The sequence below is a fragment of the Stenella coeruleoalba genome, assembly GCF_951394435.1.
Source record: "Stenella coeruleoalba genome assembly, chromosome: 20".
Classification (NCBI taxonomy): domain Eukaryota; kingdom Metazoa; phylum Chordata; class Mammalia; order Artiodactyla; family Delphinidae; genus Stenella; species Stenella coeruleoalba.
The window spans coordinates 26,682,095-26,703,737 of record NC_137166.1 but is presented as its reverse complement, the minus strand read 5'-3'; the positions used below and the strand labels follow the sequence as shown (position 1 = coordinate 26,703,737).

Here is a 21,643-nt window from a genome sequence, read left to right as displayed (position 1 = left end):
TTACAAAACATTCAAAATCCTTACAAAAGGGGCTGTATTGGTCCTTTTGACTTTGTTGTTCAGCTTAGTCTGTATGGCCATTCATTGGGATAATGGGGAAGGGCAATTCATAATATTTGGTTCCTTTCCGCACAGTTTACAAGTTACCAGGAGAGAGATGGGGGAACTTTAGGCCTGGTTTGGCTTCCCTTTATAAAAAGAAGTGTCTCACAGGGCCCAAGGGGATGTGTTCTCCAGCAGAAAAGAGAAAATGGTGCTCTGCCAACAGCCAGCTTTAGATTTGGGGAAGAGGCAAAATAAAAATCCACGGGATCTCGATTGTGAACTCTTCCCATGTTTCCTGGCATACCAAATTCTACACATCCACATTTTTTAACAACTTTGTGATTTTCAAGGTCCCCATCCGTATTTTAAAAAAATAAGTCACATAGTATTTAAACTGGCTTTCCTGCTATTCTTTGGGACACCAGGAATGTCAGATGACATGGAGCTATGCCCAACCCCCGCCCCAACAAGTGCACGGCATCAGCAGCCTCTTCAATTTATAAGCTGGGAAGTAGGTACCACCAGTTTATCTACTTGCCTTGGACACATTTTGCACAAACCCAAGAAGTTCCAGACAAAGGTTTTCTCTTTCATATATTTACACAAGTTCAAAATGATATTCACAGCATCTTCTAAATGTTGGCCAGGAGTCCAAAAAATGCATTTAAATTTGGAACGTGTCCAAGTAGACAGGAAGCTGACCCAAAACAGTAATTGGGGCAGATACCCGAGACCAAAGGGCCGGAAAAGTCAGGAAAAGCTGAAAGGATCTTCAGCCAGTTTATGAGCTTGGTACAGTGGGACCTCCAGGCTGACAAAATTTACAACAGAGATGTGGTTCCATCTAACTGGCACCTGTCCCTTCCATTACTTGCTGAGCCTGCTTTTGTCCCATGCAGCACTGTGCGACAGACTGGAATAACCTGAAGAATGGAGACAGTTAACAAGTTTGTGAGAAAACTTCAGGCCTGACTAAAACCTTGTGTCTTTTTAATTTTGGTTACTATGACCTTCTTAATCACCCACCCAAGCTGGAGCCATCAAATGATTCTCATTCTTCTGTCTTAAGAATGTAACAATTTAAAAATTACTTTAACTCACTTTTCAATTTCTGGGGCACAGTGTACAAACTCGTGGTTCCAGAACTTAAACGCTGGATTTTTAATCAGCTCAATGAAGGTAATAAGAAGCCCCCAAGGATGTGGCCTATTTACAATCAACCGTTCCAAAAGAACCCTGGAGAAGGGAAGAAAAAGTTAGTCAATGCACAGAAACATACAAATTCACGACCACTTCTCCATTTGTCTTTTTTCCTAACACTTTTTCCCTGATTATTACACTACATGCAAAAATGGTTAGCTTTACAAAAGGCAGGTGGATTAAGTCTTTTCTATAGAATGGTTAAATGGATTCTAGAATTACATAACAAACGTGGGTTTGAATCCCTCCTCTTCCCATTACTGAGCCTACAAGACTAAGTTAAGGTAAAGGATAGATAATAGATTACATGACACAGAGAAGATAATCGCTTAAAGAATACATACTCAATGAAAGTAAATAGGAAATAAGAATTTTACTACTAGTAGTACATATGTAAATTGGGTGGGATAATTCTTCACATCCCCTGATCTAACCAATTTTACTTCTAAATTTACCCTAAGGATGTAATAAAGCACAAGAACAAAGATTTAAGTTCGAGGAAGTTCACTAAAGCTTTATATAGTCCACAAAATAGGACTTTTACCGTCTAAACGTCTAATAATAAAACGCTAGTTAATTTTTAGTATATAAACCTAAGGCATACTAATGCTCAGAAACTACTATTAGGTGAAGGGGCAAGTTTAACAAGTCTGGTCCAGTTTTTTAAGTTTGTGTATATCTCTCTCACTAGGATGTACCCATTTCCTGATCTCCAATGCTGTACATAGTCCAAGCAATCTGCAACAGATTCCTAACTATTATTAGTAGAACACACGTATGATCCTGTTATTTCTCCTGCTTAAAACCTTCCAACCCAGAGGTAATGACAAGTCTAAGTTCTTTAACATGGCCTTTAAAAGGCCTGGGTGTTTCAGGACTGGTTAAATATGCTAACCCCACCACCTGAGAAAAACTCCTGATCTATCAAAATGCTGTGCCTTTTGTCGAAAACTTTTTGTTTCAGCAGTGATTAATAATTCTCTACTTGTGATTTTTTTTGCATCCATCAGACTAATTATCAGGAGGGCAGAACCATGCCCATTTCGTTCACAACTATTTAACACATTTAAGATGCTCAGTGAACATGGAATGCATAGGGAAAAAAACACTCAGAATTCGTAATAAAGGGGAAGAGGCTCCATTTAGAACCCTCTGAAAAACAGACCTCTCTCTTACCTTGTGATCTGTTCTTGGATAGCTTCAGTGTTGGCCTCTGCAAAAAGGTAGAGCATGGTGCAGCTGAAGTAGTGAGTGTGGCTATTTGGGTACCGCAGCTGATTTGCAATTGCATTCAAGAAGAGATACCGACCTAGATATTAAGAAAACCCAGCTTAGCGAGAATTTGCTCTGAAAGGCCAATGTGAGAAGACAAATCACATTCTGACTGGATGGATTTGCATTTTTGATATAGGTTCTCAAATTATCCTTTGGTTTCAACCAGCAGTGCTCAGGGCCCTAGAGTTCATTTCTGTGGGTTTTATTTCACTATTTTTCACATTAAAAAAATTGTAGTTAAAAAAATTAGTCTATTTAAAAATAAGAGACCTACTGCATATTAATATAACCTGTTAATAAAAAATTTAAGTATTTCCCCCCAAGAAACTTAGAGAAGAATGTCACTGTTTCACATTCTGCTGGATTCTCATTTCTGCCCTTATGTTCAATCTGTTCCAGTATGGTTATTTCATGTGGCCTCTGGAAACAGTCACTGTACACTTGTGACAACATGAGTGTGAAAAAAAGCAAATGTCTTTTTATTATTAAATAGTTTTAACCACACAGCCCTTTTTCTTTTTTAAAAAATATTTATTATATATTTATTTTGGCTGCACTGGGCCTTAGTTGCGGCATGCATGCGGGATCTAGTTCCCCAACCCAGGATCAAACCAGGGCCACCTGCATTGGAAGCGTGGAGTCTTACCCACTGGACCACCAAGGAAGTCCCTCACGACCCTTCTATAAGGGTCTTGGGGATAATCCACTAAGGGTTCCCAGACTATACTTGGAGAAATGCTAGTTTAAACTTTATTGGAATAAGTATTAATTGGATTTGGTTGTCTCCCTCTGCTTGATATTACTGAGGTTTGTAAGGCCATCACAGTGAGCTTTAACACTTAAAGGCTATCCACTTTTTTTGTTGGGCTCTGGACGTAATGGAATTCATTTGTGTTAAATCTTGATTTTAAGCTGCCTCAAACCCCCTCCTACAAATAGGCAAGTAGTATATACTCAAAATTAGCCTCTCAAAAATCCATAGTGAAGTTAAAAAAAGTAGTCATCCTCCTAAAGTGTATGCGTGTTAGGCTGAGCAGCACTATATCGTTGGTCACCGTCTACTATACAGAACACCAAAATTGGTAGTTCAACCAAGCAAGATGCAAACCTACAACAGGATTATACTGTGAACTTTTTTGCAGAGCAGGTAGGGGAAGTTCTATTCATTAATCTTTACACATTTAATATTTAACATATTGCCTGGCAAAGAGGCATCAGTAAATGTTGGGATAAAAGGCAGGCTAACAAAAAAAGTAACATGAGCCTATTTTTAAAGAGAGGCTAGTAAAAAGAACATGTTTATTTTCACACTAAAAAAGAAAAATGCTACAATCATACATACTGAAATATTAACTGATGTGGTAAGGATTCTGGATGATTTTTTTCCTTTATGCTTTGCTGTGTCTTCTGCATTGAGCAAATACTATCGAATTCAAGATAAAATAACCAGCCAGACCCATAACCATATTGACAGAACATTCTCTATTGTGGCTTAAAGTATTTTTGGGACCAGACTGTGACAAAAAGTGCACAAATCTTGACTCTGAGAACTAGCTGGCTTCACTCACCTTCAGTGTCCAAGTCCACAGCCAGGTTCTGGAAGATGTCCATGTGAGCAGAGTGGGTGATCGTGCTCATTGAAGGTGTGCTGCCCTTGTTGTGGATGTGTGCAATTGCCTGAGTCCCTACATAGAGCACCAGTGCATTAATGAGCTGGAGGTTGTAGCGATTACCAGGCTCATTGGATACCTAAATGAACAAAACAGAAAGCTCCTGACTTACTGTCACAGAGGACTTAGGCATCGGATTTAGGCACCAATATTTCTAAGAACCCTTTTTATGCCTTTCATAGAAAAGCTGAACTGTTCCCAATATCCTCTGTGACTTAAATTTTAGAAATCTGCTTGAATTTGTGAGGTTATTTAACAAATACACACTTGCACAAGGGTAGTTGTGTCAACAGAAATGGGATTTCCCTTGGGAAACCAAAGCTTTGACAGTTACCAGCACAAAAATAAAGTTTATAAAGTCAAAATTTGCACTATCTCACTTATAAAAAAGATTTGGAGAGGGGAAAAACGTGGTTTCTTGGTATGGAAAGATAATACAGCCTCAATCAATTTGTATACAGCCAATTGAACCAGAATCCATTTACTTAGAAGAGTCTTGGAGCAGGGGATGGTTATCAGCAATCTTTTCTTACAGAAAACCAGTCCATTCCCTGGCTGCCTCTTCCAAAGCTATATAGCTTGTCACTGGTAAAATGTATAATCCAGTTAATCTCATCCAACCATTAAAAATGACAATGTGCTTTAAAACCTTTAAAGCAGGTTGAAAAGACTAACTTACAAGAGACCATGCATAGGACTGTGTGTACAAAGTGAAAGACACAACCAAGAGTTTAAGTCAAACCACTAACCTGTAGGTTGCTCCGCAGATCAGACAGAAAAGTGACAGGTGATCGAGTTTTAAGATAGGAATCCAAATCCTTTTTGAACTGGGGTGGCATCACCCCAGTAAAATTGGTGAGAATCCGGGGTGCAATGTTAATTTCACTCAACATATCCACCTGCCACAAACAAATACAAGAATCATAATCAGAAGCATCTGTAGGCCTTAACAGCAAACTGTATCTATGCTAGAAAGTAGTTGGATTGTTTTTCTAAAGTTATACACTTTACATCTTGAAGAGTAATCAATATTTTAAGAAATTTTTATTGAAGTACAGCACAATGTTGTGTTAATTTATGCTGTACAGCAAAGTGTTATTACTCATCTTTAATTAGAAGAAATAGATTCTTCTAATTAAAGGTACCCATATACAAAATGATAGTAATCTCTCATTCTATACTATTTTCTCATTCTTAAAATAAGGCATGATAGATACCTTTTGTAGAGAAGTCTAGTTGATACCACTAATTGTGTTTTTCCTGGAATTCGATTTCAAAACAAGAGTACAGAATGAGATTCCTTGCTCACCAAGAGCCCTAGTCTTTGAAAAGATGCCCCAAGCTGAACAAGACATTGTACTTGCTACTTTAAAAAAAAATGCATGTGAAAAGATTAAAAAAACATACATAAAAATTACAATAGCCATGTCAGGGTGGTATGATTTTTAAAACAGTCCCTTCTCTCCTGATAATTTAAACAAAACACAAGTACACAAATCCAAAACACCTGTGAAATATGACATTACAAGTGTCTATTCTGCAGTTCGGTGCCACTGGGGCCACCCAGCAAATGACTGGCCCAATACCTAGGTTGAGGTTCTGTAAATATAGCTAAATTTAATATCAAAACTGAAAACAGCAACTAGACGAATACTGTGAATCAATATTCAGCAGCAGTATCATACTTTATCAGGCTTAATAACATGACAGCTTCCCCCAAAGAGCACCCTTACCCAACAACTTGTAGGTGTGTGTGCTGGGGACAGCAAATACCCCACTTACTAGAGAAAGGACTAAAATACTAAGATGTAACTTGCTTTTCCTTGAACTGTTTAGAACTTTACCTTCAGATTAGGAGTGAATGGGTCTGGGAGCCTCATGTTTCTTGGAAAGGCACTCAGGATCAGATTTCTTAGCTGGATACAATTAGGTGGGATCACGTCACAGAATCCATAATGGTAATCACAAAGGAACTCAGGGAAATCATGCAAAAGAACCAGCAGCACTCTTAAAGTGCCCTATATTTTAAAAACAAGAAAAACATTGGCTGTTTCTACATTAAGTAAGAAAATGGGAGTAGCATTTTTTCTTTTTAAGTGTAAATGTAAAAGCCAGAATTAATGGCTTCTTGGGCAGGAGGCAGGCATGTGCAAAACAGAATGCAATTTGAGATGGGCAAAGATTTCTTACCCAAGACACAAAAAGCAACATATAATAAAAGAAGAAAACTGGTAATTTTGACTACATTAAATTTAAAGCTTCTATCCCTCAAAAGACACATTACTTTTAAAGGAGTGAAAAGGCAAGCCACAAGAGTAGATGTTTGAATATACATCAACAAAGGGCTTACATCCAGAATACATAAAGAATCCCTGTTAAAATAAATAAGAAAAACCCAGATAATCCAATAGGAATATGAGCACAAGGCTGGAAGAACATCACAAAAGGAGGATACCCAAATGGCCACAAAAATCTCATTAAGAACTGAAGGAAATGCAAATTAAATCCACAATGAGATCCTACTGCACAACTGACAAAATGACTAAAACGGAAAACAATTTCAAGTATGGTAAGGATGGGAAGAAATAGTAATTCTAATGTGCTTCTGGAAGAGTTAACTGGTATACACATATATGAACGTATGAATGCCTTATGATCAAGTACTGGTTATGCAAATATGTTTGACTTTTGTACTTTTCTGAATATATGTTATACTTTAAAAGCTTAATGATAGAGACATCCCTGGTGGTGCAGTGGTTAAGAATCCGCCTGCCAATGCAGGGGACCCGGGTTTGAACCCTGGTCTGGGAAGATCCCACATGCCGCAGATCAACTAAGCCCATGCGCCATAACCATGGAGCCTGTGCTCTACAGCCCACAAGCCACAACTACTGAAGCCCGTGCACCGCAACGAAGAGTAGCCCCTGCTTGACACAACTAGGGAAAGCCCATGCAGCAATGGAGATCCAACACAGCCAAAAATAAACAAATATATATATATATATATAGCTTAATGATAAAAACAAACGTTAGACCTCATATTCCCAGCTGAAGTGTTTGTTTTTAACTGCTTTAAGTGTTAATTATTTTAATTTTAGAACTCCAAATTAATTACCTTGTAGAGGATTTGCATAGGTTTGGTGAGTTCCACATTTCTAAGGAAAGGCGCTAAATATTTGAATAAATCAATCAGTAGCTGTGCATACATAGGCCATCCCTGAAAGAAAGAAATGTATGAGTCATAATTATCCTCAGTCAGCTGTCGTCCTGCCACCAAAACCGTTGCCCAAGCAGCTACACTGTGACTTTATTATCTTTTCATATAGCTAGAGAATATGGACATTAGCACCTCTCTTAAAGACTGACTGGCCCGAGAAAGGAATAAGCAAAATTATGGAGATAATGGGAAATGATATTTGAAACAAACTGGCTCCAGAAACTCCAGGATATATAGGTCCTTGCGCCTGTAGCAACATTTTAAATAGGGGGAGGAACTTTCAGACAGAACACAAAACACGTAGCCAACTGAGAAACTTGGGTCTGTTTTCTTAATTTCTTTTAAGTCCTGGATCTCAATCATTTATTTTCCCACTCCCAATTCCTCAACTCCTGGCAAATAACCTCATCCAATTTACAACATGAATCCTCTATTTTCACCCAAACTTGGCCTCCTCACCATATCCCAATTATAACAATTATGTTCATTTTGAAGTAGTTTTTATTCAATATATTTTCCCTCCTCCTGGAATGCACTTATTTGTCAAACAAAATGAAATCCGTTCAAGGATTATTTCACTTTCTTTTTTACTAAACACACAGTATAGTTACAGTCTCCTGATCTGAAGGGTCAATCAAGGGTACTTCCTGGAGTACTCATTTGCCATTTAATTGCAAGATGGGAGAGAAACTTCTCATCACAGTTAAGACTAAAAACTCTTTACTCAAATTTGATCTGAATTTTTCAGATACAGTAGAGACGAGTGGTCCTCAACCCTGAATGTGAGAGCCTTTAGTATTTAGAGAACCTGTAAAACTGGCAGGTTTCTGAGTTCCATTACTCGGAGTTTTACATAGCTGTCTACAGAGGTGCTCTAAGGTTTCAACTTTTTTTGAAAATCCCTTAAGAGATTGACATAAGGAGACTCACAACAACTTGGAGAAGCAGTACCCTAATCATTGAGGAATGGCTTTCAGGCAGAGGCAGTCAAGTACTTGTTAGAGCCTTTCTCCACGACTTGACTCCACATTAAATATAAGAACTCCCAACTAAGCCTGAAAGAAGTACAATGACTACTGAATGACTAAGAGTGCTAATAAGTCCCAGGTAGTTACAGTCGTCATCTGTAGGAGATAAACTGCAGCCACACCTTCTGCTGTGGCGTATGTGCCAGCATTCTTGCAATAAATATCCGATGGGAGATCAGTTCAAGCCAAGCATACACAAAGCCAGGAGCTTTGGTAGGCCTCAAGATGTGGAATGTGTTGCTGAAAGAAGAAAACCTTAGTCAGAAGCACAAGCTTAGATATGGTTAAAACAAAACAAAACACATGAATATAATTAAGTGGACAACATGTAAGCTGCATTATGAATCAACATGCCTCAAATCCACGAAGTTCTACTTCTCAAATTTTACTACACTACAACAGCAATCCTTAACAGGAAATCCTTAACAGTATTATATTCAACAATACTCACCAGAAAGCTGTAAGTGTCTGGAAATTAATGGTTTCCAATACATGCTCAGGTGCATTGAGTTCCAAGAGCAGCATGATAAAAATTCGATGGTAGGGAAGCTGCTGAAATTCACTTTGCCGAACATCATGATCCTGCAGGAGAACTCCCACTACTATACCAAGGACCTATAGAGCACACAGATTATAGAGCTTGTAAATCACGAAGATAATTCATTTACCACTGTCTAGCCATGCTTTTTTACCTTGCATCGTTATGCTCCACATGAAAGGAAATATAAAATTACATACTGGTAGCCAAAGGGACCATGCATTGGGGTTTGATTTGCCCTACAGAATTTTGCATGGTTTCTTTGAATCTCCATACCCCTGTATATGAAAGTATGCTAGACATATATACTTTCCACAAGTTTTTCTAAAGCTCTAGAAATCAGCATGGTACATCATATTTTATCATGTTAACACAATCAACCTAATTTTTCTGGTCTGACATAAAGGTGACAAGAGGCAAATGATTTATCCTTCTCTTGGCATTTAGTAGATGGAAGGTCAGGTATGCTATTAGGTTGCAGAAATATTTAAGAACTATCCTGCATTCCACTTGATTTTATCACTGAACAGTGGGGGATGTATGTGAACCCATTTGTAATTATCCGAGACCAAGCTCTAAGTTCATTTTTGCACTATCTTAACATTCAAATTTCCAGCAATTCCACTGCATAAATCAAACAGAAATTCTGCTTTGTTCCTTTTCAGAAAAATCAAGAAAACTGCAATGTCACTCATGGTATTTGAGTTACCAATTTTTGTTTAGCAATGGACATGTCTAGCCATCTCACTCACAGTGATTCTGTACATGGGGGCAAATCTCATACGACCTAAATACTTTCTAGTGTACTCATTACTAAACATTAACATACTGAAAATACGTTATATGTTTTTGTTTTGTTTTAGGGGAGGGGTGTCTTTCAGTTAAGGCACCATACTCTTCCTCTAAAATTCAGTGATTATATTTACATATTATCTATGAATTTAGTATCTGGACAGAAAAGGGGATATTACAAAATGTTTTGAGGGCCCTGTAGGGTTAAGAGCCATTGATACAGACTTCAAGTGTGCAAAGACTAAGGCAAGAAAGGATTTCAGACCTTATTCAGCAGATTAATCTTTGTGACAGTGTTGGTGGCCTCCCCTGAGTGCTTTACTAGCAGTGCAATGAGTCGGACAAAGGCATCCAGGTTGTGATAGCACTTGGCTCGGATCATGGTGGGATTAGCAGCAGGATTGTGCTGCTGCTCTGCCTGAGCACGGTAACTGATTTCAACACACATTTCAGTACACAGACGAAAGAACCTTGTTATGAGGTCATCAGTCTTCAGAATTCCTTGCTGGTGCATCTACCAAGGGAACAAAAACATTACAAGGCACAATGAGATAATACACATGAATAAAATTTTAATTTTCATGTCAGAAGTATTCTTTCATTCAATCCTATTGTCACATTTCTGATTCTTACTTTGTAAAAAAAAAAAGGGGGGGGGTCATGAAAATGACTTTTACATTAAGGATCCATGACACATTTCCTTCAGTTTTAAGTTTGATGGGAGTTGAGAGATAATAACATGGCAATTTTTAACAGCAGTCCATAGCCAATAATTTCAAAAGTTAATTATGCAAATTAAACCAACTTTTAATAAACCATTAAGTCATATTAAGACTTTCTGGTCAATGTGTATTTCTCCCAAGTAAGAGATTAAGTTACATATATTTTAGTTTCTCACATAATTTCTTCTAATAACAACAAAGTTCTTGAAACTCCAACTAGCTGCACTAGGAAAATCAAATAATTTATACTGTAAGTAAGTACCAAAGCAAAATGCTCACAGATCATCCCTGGCTATTTTAATGTAAATTAAGATAAAGTAGAAAGGGCAAGTTTACTTAAAAGAAAGGATAAAATACAAATTTTATGACATATGATTTGGAAGTGGAGCAGAGAAGTTATTTCGCTAGTATGAAAGAAGAAAAAGAAAGAGTAACAAGCGTTAAGGCTGCAGAGGGAGGAGGTCAGTGCTGAAACCAAGCCCAGAATGAAAACTTGACCATTATCTTGGAAACTTTAAAACAATTTAAATGTCCCTTGATAAGCAATAAATAACACAGCTGAATTGACAATAATATACCCTAGGAAAAACAGAAGGCCAGCAAAGGGACTTTTGTACAATGAAATCTGAAAAACTAAGCAGGGGGAGAAGAAATGAGGATGGACTGCTATGATCAAGAAGGAGCAGAAAAGGAAAAAAGGAATTCTCAAAAGGATTCAAAAGAGAATAGAAAAGTATAATACATTATCTTTTTCAAATGGAGAGAACAAGAGCAAATAAGCCAACAAGAGAGCTGAGACAGGTGCCACATCCATACCCATGAAATATCAATGACCACAAAAACCAATTGATTTGAAATTCCTCTATCCAAATCAGAAATCAAACTGTAAGTATACAGTAACAGCTTTTCAATAGGGTGTGTTTTTATAATTCCCTCGATTCTTTTAAGGGAGAAACTTACTTAGTATGATTTACTAAGAAATTAGTCATCTTGAAAAGTAAATCCAATTCCTGACAACTTCTAAAATTCAAATCAGCTCTTCCACATTCAATTGTCATTTATCTGATAATAGATCTAATTTGCATCTTTCTTTGGTGGCACACCTAAGCTTTGGTCTCAGTTTGAAGAAATACAATGGTCGAACTGCAGAAATAAGCTATTTTAGGTAGCTAAGGTACTTAATTTAGAAAATAAAAATCTCCACCATTTAAATACTTAAGGTTTTTTGGTTGTGTTTTATTTTACTTCTAAATTAAAAAACAATTTTTTTTTTTTTTTTGGCTGTATCTCAGGGCTTGCAGGATTCTTAGTTCCCTCAACCAGGGACTGAACCCAGGCCACTGCAGTGAAAGCACCAAATCCTAACCACTAGACCACCAGGGTACTCATTATTTTACTTTTTAAACATGGGCTATTATAAGAACTGTACAGATTAGCCCGTATCCCATCACTGCTGATTATCAAACTGGTAAAATTACTATATACATTTGGCAGTTTCATTATTCATTACCTGACCCATTGTACTTTGTAGCTGTGACAACTGAAATCGGACAAAAAGAACTAAAGGGGATGGGAAATGTTGACTTTACTGCTTAGTGACCAATGATGGGAAAATAAATAGTATCAATTTAACAGTAATGATGGTGACATTTTTGGTTTACATGAGTATGGAGGTAACTGACCACAGGTACATAATACTGAGCTTTAATATTGGAGGCATCACACCCTACTTATGTTGAATAAAAAGCACCTTTCTTTCCAAAAGCTCTACCTGTCCAACAAACGCAGAGAAAGCTTTGGTACTGTCACGACCAGCTGCTGCTGAATGGTAGAGATTCACCCATTCCCTCAGAAGATACTCTGCCTTCTCCCTCAGGCCTGGAGGATCATCATACTCTGAGGCTTGAGAGATCCCAGAATGCATCATAAAGTTAGGGCCTCCATGAGCACGATCAATCATTGCTTCATAGTTGGATCGCACTACTTCCATCAGCTGGGGCAATCTAGTACAATAAATCCAGAATGAAAATCAGTCTATTCGTGGCTGTGATTTCACAGACATACAAGTTGGACAATTTGTTTATTTAAGAGAGACCACAAGAGTGATGATAATTTTACCATTCCCATATTTAAACAAAACTATCCTCGGTTTCTTCATATCTGTTTACTCATGAGGACATAATGTGCAAATGACTGACTTAAGTCACTTCTTGACAACAAAACGATGCCCAATGAAATGGAGCTGATGTTCGTGGTCAAAAAATTATTCACTGCATTGTGCCATGCTTTGTGTTATTCATCTTAATTCTCAACAGTTCTTCAAGATATTATTTCCATTTTATACAAGAAACAGGCTTAGGGAGGGTAAGTCGACTTGCCTAAAATCAGATTTTAAGCAGCAGAGCCAGGCCTTAAACAGAGGACTCTTGACACCAAATCTAGTGCTGTATGTACTGCTCTACAGCAAGAAGGCTTGGCAGCTAGTCAAGCTTTCATATCTCAAGGGACAATATTAGGCCTCACCAAAGCTTACCATATGTGGTAGGTAAAGCAGTTATATAACAGGTAACGTTACTAAATCTATACAGTCATTTCTTAAGCTCTTAAAGACTGCTGAATACACAAGAATCCCAAAGCATTTTCTTCTCACCCTTCAGGAGCATTGCCTCTGGAGTGAGCATTAATCCTCATGAGGGTTTCAATGGTGTGGAACAGATCTGCCTCAGTAACATGGGCAACACTCCTTTCATCCACCAGCAGGATTTTTACCAATTGCATAGCAAATGCCACAGCCATGTAGTTTAAACCATTCTCCATTGACTGGAAACACAGAAAGCACAACGTAAGAAAGACAGCACTTACAGCAAACACACTTCTGAACTACCAGAGGTCACTTTTCCTGTTTAATTCCTTCCATACCTGAGCTAGGTGAAGATCATACTGTTGCATATTGACCAAATGATTGCGAATTAGCAACTCCACTGCCTCCACATTATATTTATATTCATCCCGACACTCAATTAGGCACCTAGAAAAGTCAGTATTTCTTTATTCATAAAGTCTTAACCATACTATATATCAGGTAAAATAAAGAGCCCATTTTATTAAATGGTAACTTGTTCCAAATTAAGGATGTCTTGAGAACCAACTAAAAATCAGTTTTCAAGATTCAAAATAACCAGTAAAGAAGTAGAACAGACGACCCAGTGTTAAAACACAAGCTTTGTTCTCGAAGTCTAGAAAACAAAGCATTCCATTTAAAACATTATTTATTTATGAACATCACTTCTATGAAATCACTGAAACCTTTTAAAATCCATGATCTATCATTTAGTCCCCAAAACAAGGTACTGGTTTTCTGTATCCATCATGGGCACCAGACAGAAAAAGAACAAACATTCAACAATTCTCAGTATTTAGGGTCATGTATGTGAGAAAGCAGTTCACTAAATATTACTCTTCTAAGATGGCTACTGACCTTGTGATCTGTTTGTTACACCATGGAGACCCATACGCCCGGCCATCTTGAAGAGCTTTTAAGACCAAGAGGTGGCACTCTCTGTAGCGAAGCAGGAGGTCAGCATCAGCACCACTGGTGGCATCTAGTAAGCCCTCTACAGCCTATGGAAGAAAAAAAGTGTTCAGATCCATGGAAAATACAGTATTCAGCCCAATTATCAAAGTCAATAACCAAACCTTAATGCAAAGTACAACATACCTTCTAAAGCCACAAGTTAACAATCTCTCCATTCACTAAAATCCCTTTCACTTGCCTAACACACACACTCTCTGAGTTCTTTGTAGTCCATGCTTAGTGCTCTTCCCTGTCAAGAAAGGTGACACTGTCCCTACACAGTAATAACCTAATGCTGCCCCATACCCTACCCCTTACCCAAGTACTTGGATCAACTGTCCCTCATAATCTAAAGGACTATCTTTCAAAGTTTCTTAAATAATAATTCCAGAAAATCTTACCTTTATGGAAAAAAGAGAAGATTTCACACTTTACTGTTGTAACTATTTACAACACTCTACTCTGGAGAAAATCATCTACTTATTACAGAACACAACTTGCTTTATATTAATTTTTAAAATTTTAAGCATAACTTAAGTAGATAATGGTGCAGGTCACTAGATATTTACAAACCTAGTTTCTTCTAAAATTAACAGTTTAAGAACTAACCTTCTGGAGCAATCCAAGAGCAGCTATGGCATCCCGAGAGTTTCGAGATAATACTACAACCTCCAAAAGACTTCTAAGAGCCTGAGCTTGGGGGTTCATGGCCAAAGTTGGTGGGATGGCGTGAAGGTGCTGCTCCAGTTCTGTAATGCACTTATCATAAATCTGAGCTACGTCATCCGTTGCCCAAGCTTGCTGTTTTGGAGGAAATAACCAAAAAAGGAGAGGGGAGAAAGAAAAAAAAAAGAGAGAGGAAAAAAATTAAAGATTTTCCACTGGCACAGGTAGCAATTTAAATGTCTATTGGGGGGCTTCCCTGGTGGTGCAGTGGTTAAGAATCCGTCTGCCAACGCAGGGGATATGCGTTCCAGCCCTGGCCCGGGAAGATCCCACATGCCGCGGAGCAACTAAGCCCATGCGCCACAACTACTGAAGCCCGTGCGCCTAGAGCCCATGCTCTGCAACGAGAAGCCACTGCAATGAGCAGCCCGCACACCGCAACGAAGAGCAGCCCCCGCTCGCCGCAACCAGAGAAAAGCCCACGTGCAGCAACGAAGACCCAACGCAGCCAAAAATAAAATAAATAAAAATTAAAAAAAAAAAAAGTCTACTGGGGGACTTCCCTGGTGGTCCAGTGATAAAGAATCCGCCTTCCAATGCAGGGGGAAAGGGTTCGATCCCTGGTCAGGGAAATAAGATCCTTCATGCCATGGGGCAACTAAGCCTGCATGCCACAACTACTGAGCCCACGAGCCTTAACGAGAGAGCCCGTGTGCTGCAACTACAGAGCCCACGTGCCCCGGAGCATGTGCACCACAACTAGAGAGAGTATCCACACGCCACAACGAAGAGCCCGTGCCGCAATTAAAGATCCCGCGTGCCGCAACTAAGACCTGACGCAGCCAAAAAAAAATATATATTTTTTAAAAAGTCTATTGGTATATTAACTACCCTTATTTTTTTTTCTCTCTCTCTTTTTTTCATCAAAACATGGAGGGGCTCTTCCATTCCCCTTCCTGAACTGTTTGGTCTTGATGCCACTAAGTGGTGCAGTGCAAAGCAAGCACTGGTGGGAGTGTGTTTTGTTTACTTGATAGTGGAAAGCCTTGCAGACACCAATACAATCAAGTGATGAAAGAGCGTGATAAATAATGGGAAAGGCTGAGAGCAGCACCACTTGTAGCATCTAATCTGCAGCCTATGAAAGTATATAATCCAAACCATGGAAAATATAGTATTCGGGCCAACTGTCAAAACCTAATAGGACAGAATAAGAACACAGCATCATTTCTGTGGTATTACTATCAAAGATGTACTACCTGAATCTATTCCTGAGAACATATTGTACAAACCCAAATCAGGTTATTCTATAAAATCACTGGCCTGTAATCAAAGTGGAAGGCCATGGGAAGATGAGAAAAGGAGCTGGAGTAGACTGACCTGTGGGAAAAATTTTAAATATAACAACTAAATGAAATGTGTGGTTCTTTTTTTGAGGGGGGGGGTGCGCCACACAGCTTTCGGGATCTTAGTTCCCTGACCAGGGATTGAACCCAGGCCCCCACAGTACAAGTACAGAGTCCTATCCACTGGACCGCCAGGGAATTCCCTGAAATGCGTGATTCTGATTTAGGTCCTTTTACTACAAAAAAAGAATACTGGGACACTTGGTAAAACGTGAATTAGGTCTAAGGATTAGAGGATACTAAGGTATCAGTGTTAACTTCCTGATTTCAATGGTTATACAATGGTCACACAGAAAAACGTCTTTGTAGGAAACACAGACCAAAGAATTCAAGAGACTGGGCCATCAAGATCAGCACCTATGTTCAAATGGTTCAAAAGGAAAATGTTTCCCCTTACATTTTCAACTTTTGTTTAAATACCATTTCAAATTTTTAGGAAACGTTTTTACAAAGAACAGGGGAAGCCATGAGGTCACCACGTAAATTCCTTTAGTTAGGCCAAACATGAAAGTTAAATCAACTTCATGGAGTTAAAAAAATTCCCGAATGCCATGCTGATGTGATACAAAGAATATCTATACAACTCAACAACCGTGGGTAATCTTCTTCCCTATAACTTAAGCTCCCGGGAACCAGTGATAGATTAACTGACAAAAAACATTCAAATTAAACTGTAAATTACTCAATTTAATCCAAGACGAGTATTTACCTTCATGGGCTGAGCTAAAAATCCTGTGGGCTGACTTAAATCATTTGTAGGCAAGAAGCCAGGCACGTTGCGCGCAAACTCTTCATAAACAGCCAGCTGCTTTGGGTCCACACCACCAACCTTGGAAGAAGAAAACTTACTTTAACAAGATCGTCTTCACAATCAAGGGAAACCTTTTTATCAAAGTGGAAATTTTGCATGGGAGTAAGCACAGGGGTTCTGAGAAGGGACACAGGAGTCATTACAACATTTAATAGCATGACTGAATATGCATGCATGTGCGTGCACACAGTTCAGTGTTTCCTATTTCCCTGAGACCTGTTAGAGTCACCCTTATTTATAGATTAAGAGCTTTTCCACTGGGAAATGACTCAAGTAGGACCATGCTGCCAGTGCAATTCTCCAGTGCAGCTGGTAAAAATGATAAAATTTCTCAACATTGTCTTCTCACCAACAACCAACTAGCAATAAAAACTCAAGTATCAGAAGGGAAGACCAAGTTGGGAAACAAAAACTAAAAGGCACTTCAATAATGGGGGGGGGCACATCTAAGCTATTTCTATGTCTTCTCCACAGGTAACCTTTAAGTGAAATGAAATGCTTTCTCAGAAACAGCATTTAAACCCCCTATCCTAGTCCTGGTGAGGAGTTAAGCAACAAGAACAGAAAGAAAACAAAGATGGGGCAGGGAGAGACAGAGCCCCCAATTCTCACTTTCAGCCTGATTTGCTCTGGCATCCGCTCAGCTTGGTATGTTAACACAACAGGATCACAGTACCTGCGTCCTTCTTGCCTAGCATGTTTTCTCAGCTCAAATTCCTGCAAACAAAAAAAGTCACTGAGGTTCTTGTTATGAGGCACTTTCTTAAATGGAAAAACAAAATACTTAAAAGGCAAATGCTAAACACTTACAGTTGCTAATCTCTTGTCCATCTCAGGGCCTGCTTTTTCTACTGCAGTCTTCTGAATAAAACAGCAAGCTAATTCACAATTGTCCTGAGCTAACTGAGCAGCTGCCTGATCCATCATTTCCCTTTGTTGTGGGGATGCAGTCTATTGGGAGGGGGAGAGACAGAAAAAAATTTAAAGTTTTCTGTGAGTAGATGAAACAGATAGATGGGATAATAGAAAATGCAGTGCTTAGACAAATTAATTTTAGAAGTTTCAACTCTATGTATGACTCATTAGCTGTGACCATGAAATAGTCTAACAATCTTCATCTACAAAATGAAAATACTACTCAACTGGAACATCTTACCAGGTTTCTGTGAAGATGGTGAACACTATGAAAGCAGTAAAGCAGTAAACAAAGGCATTATTAACCATGACATATGAGACCCCAAATTAATAACTGAGTTACCTGAAGAGTGTGTGTGTGTGTGTGTGTGTGTGTCTGTGTGGTGTGTGTGTTCACACAGACATACAGAGTCACTTTAAGGTGTTTTGTACTGTTCTACTCCAAAGTACTTTAAATCTAAATTCTTCATGGTAAACAGAATCAAGACTGTTAACTTAGGCAGTTTTAAAAAAAAATCCTTAGTTTCTTTAAACCAGTAAATATCTGGAGTATCTACTATCTGCCAAACACTATTAAGGATATAATAGTGAGCAAAAACAGACACAATGCTTCATCTCACAGAACTTACAGTCTAAAGGGGAGGACATCAAATACATATGGTAACTATTATAAGTGGAAATGCTCACTGTTACTAGCAAAGGAAAAGGAACATTTTCAGATAAGCAATAATGAGTTTTATACAACAACAAGAAAATAATCAACTTACACGAAGTGCTGAGGCAAAACTGTTTTTCAGGTTGGTGGATATGCTCATGAGTAAAGGTTCCCTGCAAGTAATCATAGCCATTCCAGCTGTCAAGTTCCTCATCATGTGATGAGCTGCTATTCGCATTCGAGATTCCTCAGAATCCAGGGCAAAATCTTTCCTGACTATTTGCTCACAAGTAGTCATGGCAATCTTAATTGATCGATCCACTACAGGATGGACCAGCTCCTGGACGGCCCGTTCAATTGCTTGGCGCACACACTGCTTCAACTGTGGATGGGCCTGAAACAAGGGAATCTAGGGAGGAAAAAACAAGTCAACAGCTTGTTTAACTAAGACAACCCAATTTCTATCAGTAATCACACCCATGTTTTTGTCATTATTTCAAGGTTAACCATGAACTACCAATTTCTACTTTAAATTAACCAATGAAAAGCTAAGGAAACAACCTGGGCTCCAAAGAAGGCGTAGTAGTCAGTATATCTTGTGATAGATACATGATTATAGATAAAATTTAATGGGCAAACTGTTCATTACAAGATGCTTAAAGACACTACCTGCTTAGTCAAAATTTGTGGCCCAAGTACTCCTAAAGAAAGTAACTTCTGGGGACTTCCCCGGTGGTCCAGTGGTTAAAAATCCACCTTCCAATGCAGAGGACGCGGGTTCGATCCCTGTTTGGGGGACTAAGATACCACATGCCATGCCAAGGGGCAGCTAAGCCCGTGTGATGCCAACTACTGATCCCATGTGCTCTGGAGCCCGCATGCCACAACTAGAAAGAAGCCTGTGTGTGACAACTAAGACCCGACGCAGCCATAAATAAATGTTTAAGAAAGAAAAGAAACTCCTTTAGTAGCATGCGGAAATGCAAGAAGAATCAAGTTTACAGAGAAAAGGCTTAAAAAAAAAAAATCACATATTCAGTTTTAATAGGTTATGCCATATTTTTTTCCCCAAAATGATTATATTATACCCCCCACCAGCAATGCATAACCGTTTCTATTGTACCAACAGCTGGTATGATCATACTTTCAATTTTTGCCTAGTTGGGGGATTTTAAATTTTATATTGTGGTTTTAATTTGCACTTTCCTGACAGCTAATGAGGTTTAGCATTTTCCATATGCTGGATGACTTTTAATATTTCTTCTTCTACAAAATATATCTTTAGTTTTTCTGTTGGGTTCTTTTCTTGGTTTGCAGGTTTATTTATATGCATTAAATACTAATCCTTTGTGGTTATATCTATTGGGACTATCATTTCTCTGTGGCTTGTCTGCTCACTTTCTGCATGGTACTTTTGTCTTTTAAATTAAAAAAACTTTATTGAAGTATAGTTGACTTAAAATATTACATTAGTTTCAGGTGTACAGCGTAGTAATCAGTATTTTTATAGATTACATTCCATTAAGTTATTACAAGATAATGGCTATAAGAGAAAAGGCTTTCTACAAAAACTATTATTTTCAAGATAGCAAGCGTTTTATAAAAATTTACCATACACTGAAACCTGCTTCATTGAAAGACTGCTTCCAGGTATTCACTGAATTTTTAAGAAACTTAAAAAAATATTCATGATGAACTTATAAAAATATTCAATTATTGGGAGTATTGTAAAAGAGAATCATAATTTCTAGACCTAGTTTTCCCCCAAAAAACCAAGTGCCACATCTACAGAAGCAAAAACAAACAAAAAACAGGTTAAAAATGATCTCTTTAAAACCCTTTCAAAGTCCTTTAAATACAAAACTTCAATGTATTTACGTTACGACTGTTTCAATTTCTAAAAAGCAAAGACCATGAAATCTGATTTTGAACTAAACAACTGTGTTAAGCAGAATAAGAGAATGAGGATAAACAAGCAATCATCACCCTCAATATACAGAGTAGAATACTACCTTTAAGTATAGGAAAAAGGGACTGATGGGAAGTTAAGAACAGACAATCTCACAGAATCAGGCCACAGAAACATAACTGAGCGTACTAAGTCCACTTCCAGACCTTGGCCTGGAGACTTTACACACACACACATGCACACACCAGCTCAGTTCCAGCTATCTTCCAAAAGATATGGCTTAATGCAAGACTAAGGTGACACGATAATAAAGAAGAAAAACCTGGAGATTTCCCTGGTGGCACAGTGGTTAAGAATCCGCCTGCCAATGCAGGGGACATGGGTTCAAGCCCTGGTCTGGGAAGATCCCACATGCCGCGGAGCAACTAAGCCCGTGTGCCACGACTACTGAGCCTGCCCTCTAGAGTCCGCAAGCCGTAACTCCTGAGCCCACGTGCTGCAACTACTGAAGCTTACGCACCTAGAGCCTGTGCTCCACAACAAGAGAAGCCACTGCAATGAGAAGCCCGTGCACAGCAGCGAAGAGTAGCCCCCGCTCGCCACAACTAGAGAAAGCCTGTGCACAGCAATGAAGACCCAACACAGCCAAAAATAAATAAATAATAATGATAAAATACAATAATAATAAAAAGAAAGAACAAAAACCTATGGTATACACTAAGCATCTTCTGACTATATAAGGAATACTTGGAGACTTTGATTATACTGGCAGCTTACTTAATTATCATGGGTTTGGACATGAGGGGCCAATATAAGTGATGTCTGATCACGACTTACTTTCAGAGTAGAAAAAAGATCTCAGCTATACTACACAGCAACTCATGATCCCTACTCTCTGCCACAAAAGCCTACAACCTAGGAATCCAGAAGGAAGGGGAAGAGGGATGGGAAAGTAACCAGTTTACCTTGTCACAAAGTAGGAATTTAGGAATAGGGTGGTGTTTACTTACTGTCGGGTTTAGAGTAATGTGTGGTGCCAGGCCCGCAAGGGAATAGACATTGATGTCATGGTAACTGTACTGTGGCTGTGGTGGAACCGTGGCTGTACAGGTGGTACTGGTAGCTGGTGTTGTAGAAGTTGCTAAATGTAGAGAGATAAAATAAGAGCTAATAAAAGGAGCACACTTCTTGACTTTACTATAAAATTAGCAAGGCATCAT

The 21,643-nt window shown here is 38.6% G+C and overlaps 1 protein-coding gene across 6 annotated transcripts in view; it reads right to left on the bottom strand.

Annotated features, from left to right (window-relative positions):
• Positions 1–613: 613 nt before the first annotated feature.
• CNOT1 (CCR4-NOT transcription complex subunit 1) overlaps positions 614–21,643 on the bottom strand; it is a 100,472-nt gene continuing 79,442 nt past the window's right edge. For 4 of the 6 annotated variants that reach the window (XM_079907378.1, XM_079907377.1, XM_079907376.1 and 1 more), the window contains exons 30-49: positions 21,434–21,564; positions 18,627–18,923; positions 17,755–17,895; positions 17,557–17,661; positions 16,843–16,962; positions 14,671–14,862; positions 13,966–14,108; positions 13,407–13,515; positions 13,138–13,307; positions 12,238–12,490; positions 10,031–10,279; positions 8,887–9,050; positions 8,558–8,675; positions 7,306–7,407; positions 6,035–6,208; positions 4,940–5,089; positions 4,089–4,269; positions 2,422–2,554; positions 1,147–1,281; positions 614–968 (exon numbers count right to left, since the gene is read on the bottom strand). In XM_079907378.1, the coding sequence (XP_079763504.1) occupies positions 890–968; positions 1,147–1,281; positions 2,422–2,554; positions 4,089–4,269; positions 4,940–5,089; positions 6,035–6,208; positions 7,306–7,407; positions 8,558–8,675; positions 8,887–9,050; positions 10,031–10,279; positions 12,238–12,490; positions 13,138–13,307; positions 13,407–13,515; positions 13,966–14,108; positions 14,671–14,862; positions 16,843–16,962; positions 17,557–17,661; positions 17,755–17,895; positions 18,627–18,923; positions 21,434–21,564 (3,146 nt within the window). In that variant the 3' untranslated portion in view covers positions 614–889. The remainder of the gene's footprint in view (positions 969–1,146; positions 1,282–2,421; positions 2,555–4,088; positions 4,270–4,939; positions 5,090–6,034; positions 6,209–7,305; positions 7,408–8,557; positions 8,676–8,886; positions 9,051–10,030; positions 10,280–12,237; positions 12,491–13,137; positions 13,308–13,406; positions 13,516–13,965; positions 14,109–14,670; positions 14,863–16,842; positions 16,963–17,556; positions 17,662–17,754; positions 17,896–18,626; positions 18,924–21,433; positions 21,565–21,643) is intronic. The other 2 variants (XM_079907380.1, XM_079907379.1) reach the window with 1 other exon arrangement.